This window comes from Aptenodytes patagonicus, chromosome 3 (genome assembly GCF_965638725.1).
Source record: "Aptenodytes patagonicus chromosome 3, bAptPat1.pri.cur, whole genome shotgun sequence".
Taxonomy (NCBI): Eukaryota; Metazoa; Chordata; class Aves; order Sphenisciformes; family Spheniscidae; genus Aptenodytes; species Aptenodytes patagonicus.
The window spans coordinates 31,580,309-31,595,347 of NC_134951.1; the positions used below are offsets into that span (position 1 = coordinate 31,580,309).

General features: G+C 37.4%; 1 protein-coding gene across 1 annotated transcript in view; it reads right to left on the reverse strand.

The window, feature by feature from the left end:
* Positions 1 to 15,039, reverse strand: part of EYS (eyes shut homolog) — a 1,011,092-nt gene that overhangs the window by 171,777 nt on the left and 824,276 nt on the right. Inside the window, exon 38 of the mRNA XM_076332996.1 lies at positions 7,111 to 7,264. Coding sequence (XP_076189111.1) covers positions 7,111 to 7,264 — 154 coding nt within the window. The remainder of the gene's footprint in view (positions 1 to 7,110; positions 7,265 to 15,039) is intronic.

Genomic DNA, 15,039 nt, shown 5'->3' on the forward strand with positions numbered 1-15,039 from the left:
GGCACTTCTACTCTACCCTTAACACAGCTGCCATAAAAAGCTCAGTGAATTACCTATGTTGAGGATAACTGCATAAAAAAAGAGGTGAAAGAAGAGATTTCTTAAGTCAGTATGCACTGTATGGAACTAATAAGACAGTAGTCTGCAAACTTTTATCATAGAAATACTATTTAGTATGTGTATTCTATTAGGCTTTGCCCATGCTGAGGAGACAAAAATCACCAAATCCAATGGGATCTACAGTTCTTTCATAATAGAATGAAGCAATCGATCTGGTTATGACTCAATTAAGACAGAGATGCAAAAGTTTTTGGCAGAATTTTCGGACTAGAATCAGAGTTATTAATCACCCAAGTATCTGCTGGAGGGACAATACAGCAGGGCTCAAGCCATTGGGGAGATTTCTAGAGTGCATTGACAATCTCATGGCACAGGTGATCAAGGAGCAAATAAGTGCAAGTGCTCTGCTGGACCTCATACTTACAAACAAGGAAGAACTGGTTGGAAGCTTGAAAGTCAGAAGCAGCCTTGGCTGCAGTGACCACGAGATGGTAGAATCCAGGATCCTAAGAGGAAGGAGCAAAGCAAAAAGCAGGAGCACAACCCTGGATGTCGGAGAACAGACTCTGGTCTCTTCAGGGATCTGCTTGGAAGAAACCCATGAGATATGGCCCTGGAGAGAAGAGTGGTCCAGGAGACCTGGTTGATATTCAAATATCACCTCTTACAAGCTCAAGAAAGGTCCATCCCAACAAGTAGGAAATCAAGCAAATGCAGCTAGGAGGCCTGCATGGGTGAACAAGGAGCTTCTAACTGAACTTGGAGATAAAAAGGAAGTGCATAAAGCATGGAAACATGGGCAGGTGGTCCGAGAGGAGTATAGAGTTGCTGTCTGATCTTGCAGGGAAAGGGTTAGGAAAGCCAAGGCTGACCTGTACTTGACTATGGCAAATGACATGCAGGGCAACAAGAAAGGATTCTACAAGAACATCAGCAGCAAAAGGAAGACTTAGGAAAATGTGGGCTCACTGCTGAATGGGGAAGGTGATCTGCTGACAAAGGACCTGGAAAAAGCCGAGATACTCAGTGCTTTCTTTACCTCAGTCGTTATTGGCAAGACTGTCCTTCAGGTCATAGGAGGTAATTTTCCCCATCTCTTCTGCACTGGTGAGACCACATCTGGAGTGATGTATCCAGTTCTGGGCTCCCCAGTACAAAAAAGATGTGGACTTCACAAGAGCGAGTTCAGCAAAGGCCACAAAGATGAGTAAGGGACTGGAGCCTCTTTCACATATTCAAAACCTGACTGGACATGGTCCTACATGCTCTATGTGACCCTGCTTGAGCAGGAGTGTTGGACAGGATGATCTCAAGAGGTCCCTTCCAACCTAAACAATTATGTGATTTTGTGTTTCTGTGTTCTTGAAATATTCCTGTAAGGTCAGTTAATTTAAGAAGACCTAGTCTAAGCCAGAGCATGAAGGGTACAGGAATTCAAACATCTGCTCTTCAAGTCAGTAGCTAATGAACTGGTATAGCCATAGCAGTTGGTTTGTTGGCTTTGACAGATCACTGATGAAATATGGAATACTGTTGCTGAATGAAAGCAAAAAAAATGTTTCAGAAAGTGACATATGTTTCTAAACACACTGAATGCGCTGTTCAAACACAAAATCTGAAATTGAAATGAAAACAAAAAGTAATCTTTTCTATACTTTTTATGAGAATCCATTCTCTTACTTGAGTTATTTCAGCTAGCAGGCCACACAGAATAATTTAACTGGTTGATTCTAATGTTCCATCAAGTGGTCAATTTTAATTGCATATACAAGAATTTATATGCATTAGTTTGATGTAATGCATGTATTATGGGACTATTTTTGAGACGGAATAATAGATGTAGTGATTTACCTATGTAAAACTGTAACAGCTGGATTGATGGAACTGGGATTAAGGTTTTCAGAGAACGAACATTATATAAGCATATAGCGCACAAACCTTCCTACCTTATAGTGGCAAATGTGATCATAATTTTATGAGATAGATATACATTACAAACTGAACTGAGTCCACTACTGTTTTTACAAGGCTTGATAAACCTGATAAATTTCAGTGGAAAATTATCTCTATGAAAGCCATTTTTAGGTTTTGTCCCACTAACACTTATGCTGAGTTATCATGATTTGCAATTTCTATAGAAAATGCAGTAAATATAAATATGTATAGTTGTAATATAAAAGTAATTCCAAATTCAATTCAAAATTTATTAAATCTACTTAATGTCCTACGGCATTTACAGTTTTATGCAACATAACATCCACATGGGTATGATTCATGTATGTGCTGACTTAAAATGCAAAATCAAAATATAGAGTATGTAAGATATTCCATTTCAAAACCACATCTAAATGTGTTTTCTTTATCAATTTATAAATTCATATGATAGAATAACAATTCTTAAATCTCTCCCAGACTGCTTTCACTGTTAACCTTAAAAGAATTTTGAAAAGGGGAAGTGTGATAAGATGATGGCGATATTGCATCAAGTTGGCTCAAGTTATCTACCAAAACACCTTTCCATTCCTCATTCATCACATAATTGATTATGTTGGAACTCAGTATTACAAGTATGAAGCTTAGGGGTATTTGAAGACAGCAAAATGTCTTCCACACATCACAAATATAGGCTACACTATATACCTGTTGAGATACAAAGCCACTGACGTTTACAAAGAGCTGCTCAGATGTTTCCAATTAGTCAAACAAACAAATTCCTGTATTCCTAGGTAACTGGTAATGTTGGAAACAATAGCAAAACATCAGAAAATATGTAATTTTTTGGTTTACTGATTTAATGTAATTTTCAGTAATACTTGCACACTATGCAGAGCACCTGGCACCTGTAAATACTAATAAAACAATGACTTAAAAGCATGCACTAATGTGAAAACATACATATCTCTGGAATAATGAAATGAAATAGGTAAACCCCAGCACTCAAAATGAGTCAACAGATTGTATGGATGGTCATTTACACATTCTTTTTAAAAACACATTTGCAGAATGCACATGCAGTAAAAAACTTTGTAAGATCAGTTCAAACAACTGTATCTTCTGTGGAAAAGGAGGAAGTGGAAGTGTAGGTAAAAACATGGACACTGATAATATAATCATGTAGTTTGCACTCAGTACATTACATATTGCCAAAGTTTCAGTGTGGAGGTACAAAAACATGTTTAGGACTTCCACAGTTCAGAACATGCCATCTGCTTTTGAAGCATGAAGACCAAATAATAAACTTCAGCAGCTTCTGTACAACTGCATGGTCTAGGCTAGAGTTGGCCAAACAACATTACCTGAAAGATTTATTTAACAAATAAATGCTTTTATGGACAGCTAAAGGTGCCTTTCTCAGCGATGAGTAAATGCTTACATCCATACCACTAATTAAAGTGTGACAAAAACCAGAAACAACTCTATTCAATATGTTCACTTGGAAGATACATGAAATATTGATGTACATAATACAATGATAAAGCTCTGTGGGGATGGACACCTTGTTCATTAAATTCCAGAGCAAAATTCTGACAATTCTGCAGGTAAATAAGATGGAAAAGAGTGATGCTATCCTATGCAGGCAAGATTTTAATTAATGCTTGCCTAGAATCTTCCAAACAGAAAAGAATCTGGTGTCCCCTATCACTGTCTAGAACAGATAATCTAACTTTTTAAGGAAATATTATTTAAAAAATTATCATTTAGAGAAGAAAAATGTAAGATGTCTAAAAAAAATCAGCACTCCTACTCTAAAAACTAAAATCCATCCCACTATCTAGAAAAATCAAAATCCTGGTGACTTGATTATCTCAATCTCTTGCTTGTTAAAGTTACTTTCCTTCAACCACTGAATTGATGAAACACCATCTGGCCCCAGTGACAGTCACATCACTTTAACCACAAATAACGTACAGCAAATTTTGCATCAGGCAAACGTTTTTCAGAACCCACACATGGAACAAAACGTGTTTGAACATTATGAATGTTCAAGAAAAAAGAATTATTCTTTGAATAATTTTAAAGAACAAATCCATAAAAGCAATCCAAACTACATCTCAAATATATGCTCAAAGCTTTAACGGAAAAGATCAATACTATCTCAATTATGAAATCACAAAAAATTAAACCCAAACAAATGCACATTTTCAAAACCAGTAATCAAATAATTCTAAAATAAATAGAAATGGAAACAATGAATAAACCTGGATTGAAACGGGTCTCTAGTTTCTTTAGGCAAGGCAAAAAAAGTAAGCAATCAGAGGGTTTTTTTTTCTTCTATAAAGCTGTTGTTTCACAAGGACCGTAAAGACAATGACTGAACATTTAAAACATTTAATTTTCATCAGGTTTGAAAGAAATGACCATATCTAAGGAAACTAATCATATAGTTAAGAGAACGTAATAGCTGTAAACTATGGGGAAATCTTAGCTTCCTGTATGTGGTGGATTTAGAAAGAAAAACTTTTAAGAAGCTGAAAATCTGCTTCTATAGACGTTATTGGTCGTGTTAATTATGCTGTTTATCCACTGAAGCCATAGTTGCATCCAGAACTGGAATATCTGTCAAATATGAACTTATAGTCTTATTCAAGGTCAAATTTAACAGAAATATTGTCTCCCAAATGGAGCATTTTCAAACAGTAACAAAAATACTTATTTATTCCAGTCTTTGTCTCTTTTCCTGCATTACAGGGGAAAAACCTCATTAATTTTGCAGGTAAAAGATAGAGTTATCTATCTTCGACAGCCACTAAGAGAACATAAATCAACAGTTTTGTCATGGATTCATATTTTATAGCCTATGATACAAGATCCTGGGGGGCCACAAATGCCTTGTCAAGTTTGCTTTTTTCTTTGGCAGAGGTTAAGGATGATTGCTGAAGCATTACAATTTTATTGCTGCTTGCTGAAGGATATACTGCTCTCTCTACATTTTAGAAGGACTCACAAGAATAATCACTAGTCATTTTGAAGGCCAAGCCCAGAAACTCAGATGCATGTAAATCCCTGCCAGTCACAGTCTACAATCACACCTTACAAGTTATTTAGTATGCCACTGTTTTAAAGATAGCAGTGTAAATTCCAGTAAACAAAGGTAATGTGTAAATCGAACTGACATTACTTTTTAGTGCAACAACATGGAGAATGAAGACATAAATATACAGGTGTTAATTTTAAGGTAAAAAAGAGGGAAATAAATTTCTTTTTCAGTGTGAACTTGAACTCTATAACTCGAATCAATCTTTTCCATGCCATTTAGCTGCATTTGTTGCTAAGATATTATTAGGCTTTGAAATCCATGCAGCATTTTAATGTCTTAATCTTATGAAGCAGAGACAATGCTACCACAGCTAATACAGTGCAGACAATTAGCTGACCAATGTCTCACACAAGAGTAGTCTCTGAGATTAAAAAAAAAAAAAACAACTTAGAATTGTTTGTTAGTATTGAGCTGTATAGTTCTATCAAGTATCTTCTAAGAGAAAAAAAATCTTTATCTGCTAGCTCCTAGGAAGAGGAAAGGATAGAATTTTCTTTGTAAATTTTATACACATTTACAATTTGTACAAAAATCCTAAAATAGATTAATACACTGTCAACTAACAAGTAATTAGATTTGAATGTATGCTGTGTGACTTTGCTTCATTAATACTAGGCATTAATACTAATATAGAATAAAAGGAAAAAAGCCCATTTTAAATGGAGCATAAAAGTAATGTACAGACCTGTGGCTGAGAAGAAATATAAGATGGAAATGAAACAGTTCCTTAAATGGTAGATCCTTTCATCCTTTCATATATTGAAAAGAGGTTTTGTATTTATAGTCTAACAAGTTTGTTTCTAAAAGAATACGCTAAAGCTTATGGGCTGAGCATAAAAACTAACCAAAAAAAAGTCTAAACAGTCTCTTCTCCCCATACCAATCAAATCTCCTGGCATGAGCAGCATTTTAGAATTTCATAACATTTACATCATACAGAAACAGTTCAGAAGACAAGTACAAAAATCTTCAGATGATACTTTTATTTTCCTTTTTTGGTAGTAAGAAGGTAATTTGGGGAACTCTGATGTGCATGTTTCTGAGTAACTTTTGCAGTCTCCTTCATATACTATCCTCTAACAGCAAAAATGGTCCTAGCTAAAACTACCTTTAATTTAATAACTTGTGCAATAAGTTCCCTCACATCACAAATGCTTACAGTTCAGGTGCAGCAATTAGCTCTGATACTTTAACTATGTAATAAATAAAGTAATATCTTAATCACGATAACTTGAAATTTTATATGGGCATGAGAATTATTTCTAAAATATTTTTAAAGTAAACTTTAAATACTTTACCATTATTTTAATGTTACTAATATAAATATAACACAACATCTATATTATTTCATTCTTACCTTTTTCCTAACTTGCACATATGAAATTCCATGAGTGGAAAAGAGTTAATCCATTACCAAGGCATGATACCAATACCTTTTCCAAAATTATAAGTTAACCATTCTGTGAACTATTGTGTGTACTAGATGAAAAATGACAGTACTGGTCAGCCTCCATTGTGTACTGCTGACAGTACAGTTGCATATGTAGTTATGACAGTTTACTGCATTGCGTGATGTTGTTAGCATGCCCATTTTTAATTTTTCATCTTAAAATTAAACAATAAATTAGTCCTATATTTAGCACTAGAATTCTGATGACAAATCTAATTTATTCAGTGTGTAAATTAATAAGCAAAAATTATGAGCTAACCATTTGTAACCTCCAATGTTATGTTTAAATTGTTTCAGTTCTCAAACTGACTTCATCTGTATCTGTAAAAGTGTCTGGAGTTTGAATGATTCATAAGTTCTCCAAAGGACTGAACTAATCTGTGTGAACTAAAATGTATTTTCAATCAAGGAAACTACTTTATGAAAAAGGTTTCTAACTATGCGTACAATTTTGCTTTCCAATATGACTTGTCTTTTTATTGTTAAAAAAAAAGTGGTCACACTTTATTGCACAATATATATGACTAAAACTCTTTAGTGTAACACAGTGGTAAGTTCTTACCTTATTGTGATAGGGACGGGTATACCCTTGCTAATGGATTGATTGACGGATACAGTCAGAATGTTCTGAGAGTTTCCACAGCTGAATCGAACTGTTGGTCTTCCCTCCACAAGATACAAGTGAAGAAACTGTTCTCCAAAATTCCTTTCACTAGCTTTGAAAACAAAAATGGAGACAATCACACTTCTGAAAGTGTAGAACCTTCCAAAAATATTCCACACTACTGGAACACCATCGCCAGTCATAATGCCTATGTGACATTGAGGAGTCTTCTATCCATATACAGGACTCTGAGTGACTGTGAGAATAAATATAAACTCTGAATCAACTGCTGATAACAGGTCAAAGTAAAAGAAAATAGCCAAAAGGCAAAATTTACTTTTATACCACTGCAGTTGCATAAACCCTACAGATATCTTTACATTAATTGAAGGTGAACTTTTCTCTATATCCAGCAGTATCATTAAGGTGACAAAGGTGATGATAAAAAAACCAAATCACAAAAATACTATAACCATATTATAGAAAACAAAAATTATAAGAGAGCGTCTTCTCTTTCTTATAATCTCTGTAAAGGTTATGAACAATTCACCTTTCCCAATTAATGACACATTTCAGACTTGATGAGAATAATTGTTATCTACAAAACATCAGACATACTGTGTAACTTGCACAGTTCAAACTAAGAATAAAAAGATATTTTAAAAAAATCTTTCAATCTTTGTTCACTTCCACTAAACAGTATATTGTAAATATGAGCAAAATATTTCTATTTAAATGATGGATGGCACATGGTTTGTCTGCTAAAAAAAGAACTGACACCTACAATTGCAAATTATTTTGGATGGGGTTTTTTTATGGATTTGCCCTTTGATTTTAACTGTATTTACTTCTCATAGAAGGTAAGACACAGTTCCTGTTTAGGATTTTTATTCCCCTTTAAGACAAACTGTTAAAATGTTAATCTGTTTTTTGCACTATATTTTACTATATTTAACTGAAGTAAAAAAGACTCAAAAGGTAGGTCATGAAATTGAATTTACTGCATATACTTGCTCAGCAGTATTTGAGCATAAGATTACTATGTTCTTCTTAACTTCCAGAATCATAATGTTTGGAAACCTGGAACCTTGAGGTTCTAATTCTGTATCTAATTCTCCAGCTTGTTTGGAGCACATTTCCTATCCATTGTCTGTCGCTGAGTTGAGAAAAAACACACAACACATACACCGTACAAATAAACTTTTCATGAAGGTACGTGGTAGGAGAGAGCACTTACTTCCTTAAGGTTATCTGATCAACAACCTCGTCAAATGGGATGATAAGGAAAAGGGGGAAACCAAAATACGCAGAGGCACAAACCTGACCAACAAATGGAGATAGTAACAAGAACCAAACCTGGTCATCTACACTAACTGGTATGGGCATGCAGAGTGTGGGAATGCTTATTTCCTGTCAAAAGGAAAAGGGGAAGGCAATAAGCAAAACACAGACATGACAAACAAAAAGTAACAGAAACAATGACAAGAAACCAATCTTCTCAGTCACACTAATGGATGGGCTATCAGGAAACTTCATGCATCACTTCAAAAAGTGCCAGCCTGGACTTTGCAACTGAGAAGGGTGCAAATCTGGGGGTCTGGGATACTGGGGGAGGGTTGTGTTGGTGGGACTATGCAAACCAATGAGGCAATGTGTACAAACAGGGAACTGGGGAGGAACAAAAGAGGAACAGACCTGAAGGGTATAAAAGGGGAGGGTTGTATGTAAAACGAGGCCTGTCAGCATGCTTATCTGCCAGAGCCCTGTGCCTTATCACCACAGTCTGTCCTGTCTCCTTATTAAATCCTTTCTTAACTATCTGTGTAATCGCATTCCCTATCCCACATTAGAGTGCTGCAAGGACTAAGTGCCAGCTATTGGGGGAATCAGTGTGAGTGGATTTGGTGCCAGCTACTGAAGTCAGGCCTGGGTTGTAGGCACCCTGGCCTGTGGTGTTAGCTAATGGAACCAGCGGGAGTCTCAATGCCAAGGACTGGAGCAGAAGGGGGGTCTCAGCCACCAACCACTGGGGCAGTAATGTTGTGTGTCCCAAAAACCAGCTACTGGGAGAGACCAGGATAGGTGTGTTTGTGTCTGTGTGCGTGTGCGGGGGGCTGCAAAGCCTAGGTGCCAGTAATTGATGAGAGAGGCCTGAATAGATCTGGGGCCAGCAACTGGAGTCAGACCAAGGGTGTAGACACCCCCAGACCTGTGGTGCCAGCAACTGCAGCCAGTGAGGATCTCAGTACCAGCTACTGGTGTGGGTGAGGGTCTCAGCTGCCAGTCACTGGGAGCAACCGGTGTGAGTGAAGTGAGCAAGGGACTCAGTGCCAGCTTCTGGAGTGGGGCCATGGGTCCCAGCCTGTGTGCCTTGTGCCAGCTTCTGAGTGTAGGTGAGTGTATTCGCTAACAAACTTCAAGATGTACTACCTGCCAGTAGGAGGCCCCATGTCCAGGCATGGGTATCAGATAGGTAGATGGTCCATGCTGGTATTTGGGGGACCCCCAAGTGTGGAGTGCTTGGGGGACGGGTGTGTGAATGCATGCATCTGTCTGTGAGCCAGTGAGTAGGAGATCCGTGGGGTGGGTAAGAAGGCCTGGGGTCTGGGCAGGGGTATCGGATGGACACAGGGGGACGTGCTGGTACTTGGGAGATCCATGAATGTGCACGTGCTTGTGAATCTAGCAAGTGTCATGTGTGTGCGTTCACTAGTGAACTTCCATCTCTACCAGCCAGAGAGGAGGAGAGGACTTGGCTTTCTACGGTCATGTTTTATGTGAGTCCTCTAGGCAGGTGCTGTTGAAGGCAGTGGCTTGCCTGTGGCAGCCAGCCATGTCATGTTCTGTGTGTATCTGCATGTGTGCACGTCTGTGTGTCTCTGGGATACATGTTTAACTTCGCATGGTTTAACCTGCAAATGGGAAAGCAGCAGCCACGTCCATCAGCCTGGGATGGAGACCCCTGAGCCTCTGGGCTGTGTTCCAGCAGCTGGGCAGGAGGGAGTTCCAGGCCCGGAGCTGCTTGAGGTGGCCACAGCTTAGAACATCCCTTAACATTTTTATTCAGAAATGTATAAAGAATGTGGGTGTACTTGGGACAGCTCTTTGCTGGGAAACCTACTAATCTGTGAAGAGAAAATTGTCAACTTTAATTTGGAGGACAAAACAGAAAGAAAATGATAATGTATTTTAGCAGATAGAGAGAGGCAACAGATGCTTGCAACTTCCTGATCATTTGCTGTTGTATAGTTCATAGCAGAAACAGTTCACAACGTAAACTCCCTCCTTGAGAGCAACTTTCTAGTCAACACAAGATTTCTTCAGTCTGTTACAGATCCTGACGACCTACTGAAAATCTTTTATGCTTAGACAAATTTTGTATTCTGAATACCTAATTAACTCCAAAGCTACTTTAATTTGACTGGATTTTATGCCTTTGGCTTTTATGATTTCCTTCTACAATAATTTGATAATTCTTTTTCAAAATATATTGCACTCACTGTTAAAAAAGTCACTGCTTTTTAACCCTAGCATAACTGATATATGCACATCTTGCATCATTTGTTTCCTTATCTTCTTCTCCCCTCCCTACACATGCTGTTCCAGGCATTTCCAATTTCTATCAATAAGTAAATCTGTAAGTTATATGGAATCCAGAGAGAATGAAGTGGGGGAGGGTTGTGAATGTATATACTGACAACATGTCTTGAAGAAATGAAGTTACAGATGAATAGCTTATTTCTCTTCTCCCAGTGACTCTGTCTGTCCATTCACATTGTCCACTAGTGAAAACTTGGAAGAAGGTCCTCGTTATTACTAGTAAAGTAAAAAATTTGGGACAGCTCCCCCAAAGGTAGCATTACTCCTTGAAACCTCAGTGAATGTTACTGCTTGAACTTTAGTCTACGGAGTGCTTCTAAGTCGCACTTACAGGTGACTAATAGCATTCTTCATATTATCTGCTAGGTGGTATGAGATCCTTTGAAAGAACAGTCCTTTAAATCTTTCTACAGTCAACATGAGGAGGCAGTGTCCCTCTGAAGAATTTTGTTCTGGCAATGTAAAAGAGCATATGCTACCTAGTGTATATGGTGGGAAGTTGCCTTCATAGGAAAAGCCTGAGTCTTAAGCAAAATAGGTTCTGGGAACAGAGGGAGATCAGGAACCATCTAAGTAAAAAATCTTGTTGAATATTAGGGGTAACTTATCTTGACCTTAGTAGAGATTATATGAGGGGATCAGGTCAAAGAAACCAGATCTCAGCAATCATTCTTTCACAGGAAACTGCAAGCTGGAAGGCTATTTTCATACAATCAGTACGATGGCAAGCAAGCGGTCACTGGGCTCAAATGGCTGCCTATCTAGAGAGGACAGATTTAAATTCCCATTAAGCTATGGAATGAAGCTTTATTAGGCAAAAAACATATTTTGGCACAGAGGAAGGATACCGTGAAATGCTCTGCTTGAGAATGCCAGCTGAAATAACAGACAGATAGACTATGACTGAATTGCCTGAAAGGCCCATATTTAGTTTTAGGACGGTAAGTAGAATATGGGTAGATCTGGGGAACAGAGCTTCTGAGAGGACAGGAAAATAATTTATGAACACAACCTATGCAAAAGCAGCTGGTGTCCTTAAGGAATGCTATAAACATGGGCTCTGATATCTGAAATCCAATTGTCAGAAGTTGTAGAATACCATGTATAGTAGAAGTTAAACAATCTCTCCTTGAAGGGATTGCGAACAGCATTATGCTGAATCCGTTAAAAGTGAAAACGATGAAGTAAAACTTTATCAGTTTTTTATGACCACTTGCAATTTATTTTGCTAAATTAAAAAAAATCACAATTTTCTTTGACATGTTGAAATTAAATCATGAAAACAAGTAAAATCAATAAGGAATAGAATAAAAAATTGTAAGAATGCATACTGTATTCAACAAAGAAATATTTCTCAAATGATGGCTAATCTTTATTGGCACAAACGTAACAATTGTGTATATTTTCACATTTTGTAACTTTTTCTCCTGACATATTTAAAGAGAAATCTCCTCACATTCTGCCAATAATTTAAAGATAAGGTAACTGCAAAAAGTCCAGACATTTTTAGTCCATTGCTTGTTACCATTTATATGCTTCTTAAATGCATACTGAAAATAATTAGGGAAAACTTCATTATTAAGAAGGTAAGTACATTTGTCTTTGCATCAAAACAGATGATGGCTTATAATATATTAAAAATGGTGTGCAAACCAGTTCTTCTTGGATTAGTTTCTTTGCTTCTGACATACGTAGTAATTTTCTATAAATCACTTATATCTTATCTCTTTCCCCATGTTTTTAACAATCTATTTTTGGCAGCCTCTACAAACAACAGTTAGTCCTTAGTATTTGTTGCTCTCAACCAACCATCGATAAAATCCTTGCTAATAAAGGTATTAAATAGGAAAATGCTTTTCCACAACAGTATGGTGCAATTTAGTGAAGTGTCATGCCCAGCACAGTTACAGATTCTCCTATTCTGAGTATCAGTTAGCCCATAAGTAGGCTTGTTTTGTGGATATACATATTTTATTTTTCTTATATATATTTTTATATGTGTATTTTCATTAACTGCTAAAAGGTATTACAACAATGCATTGGTACTTTTAAGTGTTCACTTCTCTTTATTTTAAGATGCATGAATGTGAACAGGTGGAGAAGACACAGATCTCCTTTTTTGATCCTCACTGGCTTGCATACTAGGAAAAGATAGATCCAAGTTTTAATCCTTTTACATTTTCCCTTAAGATTCTGACTTAAATATTCTTCTTATGCATACTTTCTGATTCAAATCCATTTGTATATCAAAGGCATCTTGTCTGAAGATTTCTCACTGTAATTAAATGTTTACTAATTATCTGCTAGTGAAATATATGTAACCTCATCACCACCTGGTAAAATCAGGTGTATTTTTAAAATGAATGATCTGAAAGTGGACTAATTTAAAAAATAAATCAAAATGTGTAATTATTTTCTAGTAAAATACACCTGAAACAAGCAGATTGCTGTGATTTTCTTCCTATTTTGAAAAATGCTTTTGACAAAGACAGGATTTTTGGTTCATGAATGTGTGAAACTTAATGCAACCTTAATTATGGAGCTATTGCTAACATCTGTGTATTAACAGAATATGAAAATGTCAGGAACATTAACCCTTTTTTATAATTCTGTAGTTCTTGACCCTCGTGAGTGCACTAGCCTCAAGATGAATTTCTGCTGACAGTTCATTTCTCAGCTGTTTGATGGTAGCACAGCTTCAAAAAAGCAGAAGCAGGAGTTGTACTACTATTAAAAGGAGCAGAGAGGACAACAGCAGCTTCTCTTTTGAAGTTGTTAGAAGGGAAGATGAAAGAGCAAGGAGCAAAAAGCAGGGATGAAGGAAGAACAGAGGGAGCATATGAACTCATGAAGGATGTTATGTTTGTCTGACAGAACTACAGAAGAGCTTGGTGCCTGCATAAAGAAATAATAAATTACAAAATTCTGGATAATCTCTATATGCACAAAGTATTCATTCACAAAACGCTGGAGAGATTTTTGTTTTACAAATGTATATAATATTGTATTTTACATTCATGGAAAACCAAATAAGGATATTGATATGGACAATCATAGCAAACATTTGTATTATTTGAAAAGGAATCTAATTGCCAGACAGACATAGAACAAAAAAGAAAGAGCAAAAATAAGGGAAAGAAACTGGTGCTATAGAAAGGGGAAAAGAGCCTGAGGAAGACTAAGTAGAAATCATAGAATCATAGAATGGTTTGGGTTGGAAGGGACCTTAAAGATCATCTAGATCCAATCCCCTGCCATGGGCAGGGACACCTTCCACTAGACCAGGCTGCTCAGAGTCCCGTCCAACCTGGCCTTGAACACTTCCAGGGATGGGGCATCCACAACTTCTCTGGGAAACCTGTTCCAGTGCCTCACCACCCTCATAGTGAAGAATTTCTTCCTTATAGCTAATCTAAATCTGCCCTCTTTCAGTTTAAAGCTATTACCCCTTGTCCTATCACTACAGGCCCTTGTAAAAAGTCCCTCTCCAGCTTTCTTGTAGGCCCCCTTCAGGTACTGGAAGGCTGCTATAAGGTCTCCTCGGAACCTTCTCTTCTCCAGGCTGAACAACCCCAACTCTCTCAGCCTGTCTTCATAGGAGGCTTCCATCCCTCTGATCATTTTGTGGCCCTCTTCTGGACTTGCTCTAACAGGTCCATGTCCTTCTTTATGTTGGGGGCCCCAGAGCTGAACACAGTACTCCAGGTGGGGTCTCCGAGAGCAGAGTAGAAGGGGCAGAATCACCTCCCTTGACCTGCTGGCCACGCTTCTTTTGATGCAGCCCAGGATATGATTGGCCTTCTGGGCTGCAAGCACACATTGCCGGGTCATGTTGAGCTTCTTGATGTAATGCAAAAAAATGTAAAGCAAAGATGTAATTAATGTTAAACACAGTATCAGAGTTCTACAAGATGTGCAGTCCTCCACTACTTTCTGTGTCTGTGTTCAACAGGAAGAGATCCAAAATTTTTTTTTTATCTTAGCAGAAACCTAACCTTAGAAGAAAACCTACCGGTCACTAAAAGAGTGGAATCTTCCAAGTCAAGTAAAGCCCCATTTTAGGGGTAACAAAAGGAATGGGAATGCAAATATGATATGTTACTGGGAACCAATGAAGAAAAAACAAGTAAAACGACTGCTAGAAATCATGTAAAAATTATCCCAAGTTCCTGAAGCTGTCCCAGCTCAGTGTGAGGGTGAGAACCGAACTCATACCACTGCATCCTGACCCTCCCTTCTTCCCTCTTTCTGGGTATATTAAGGGACAAGAAGGGAGCTGTGACACAG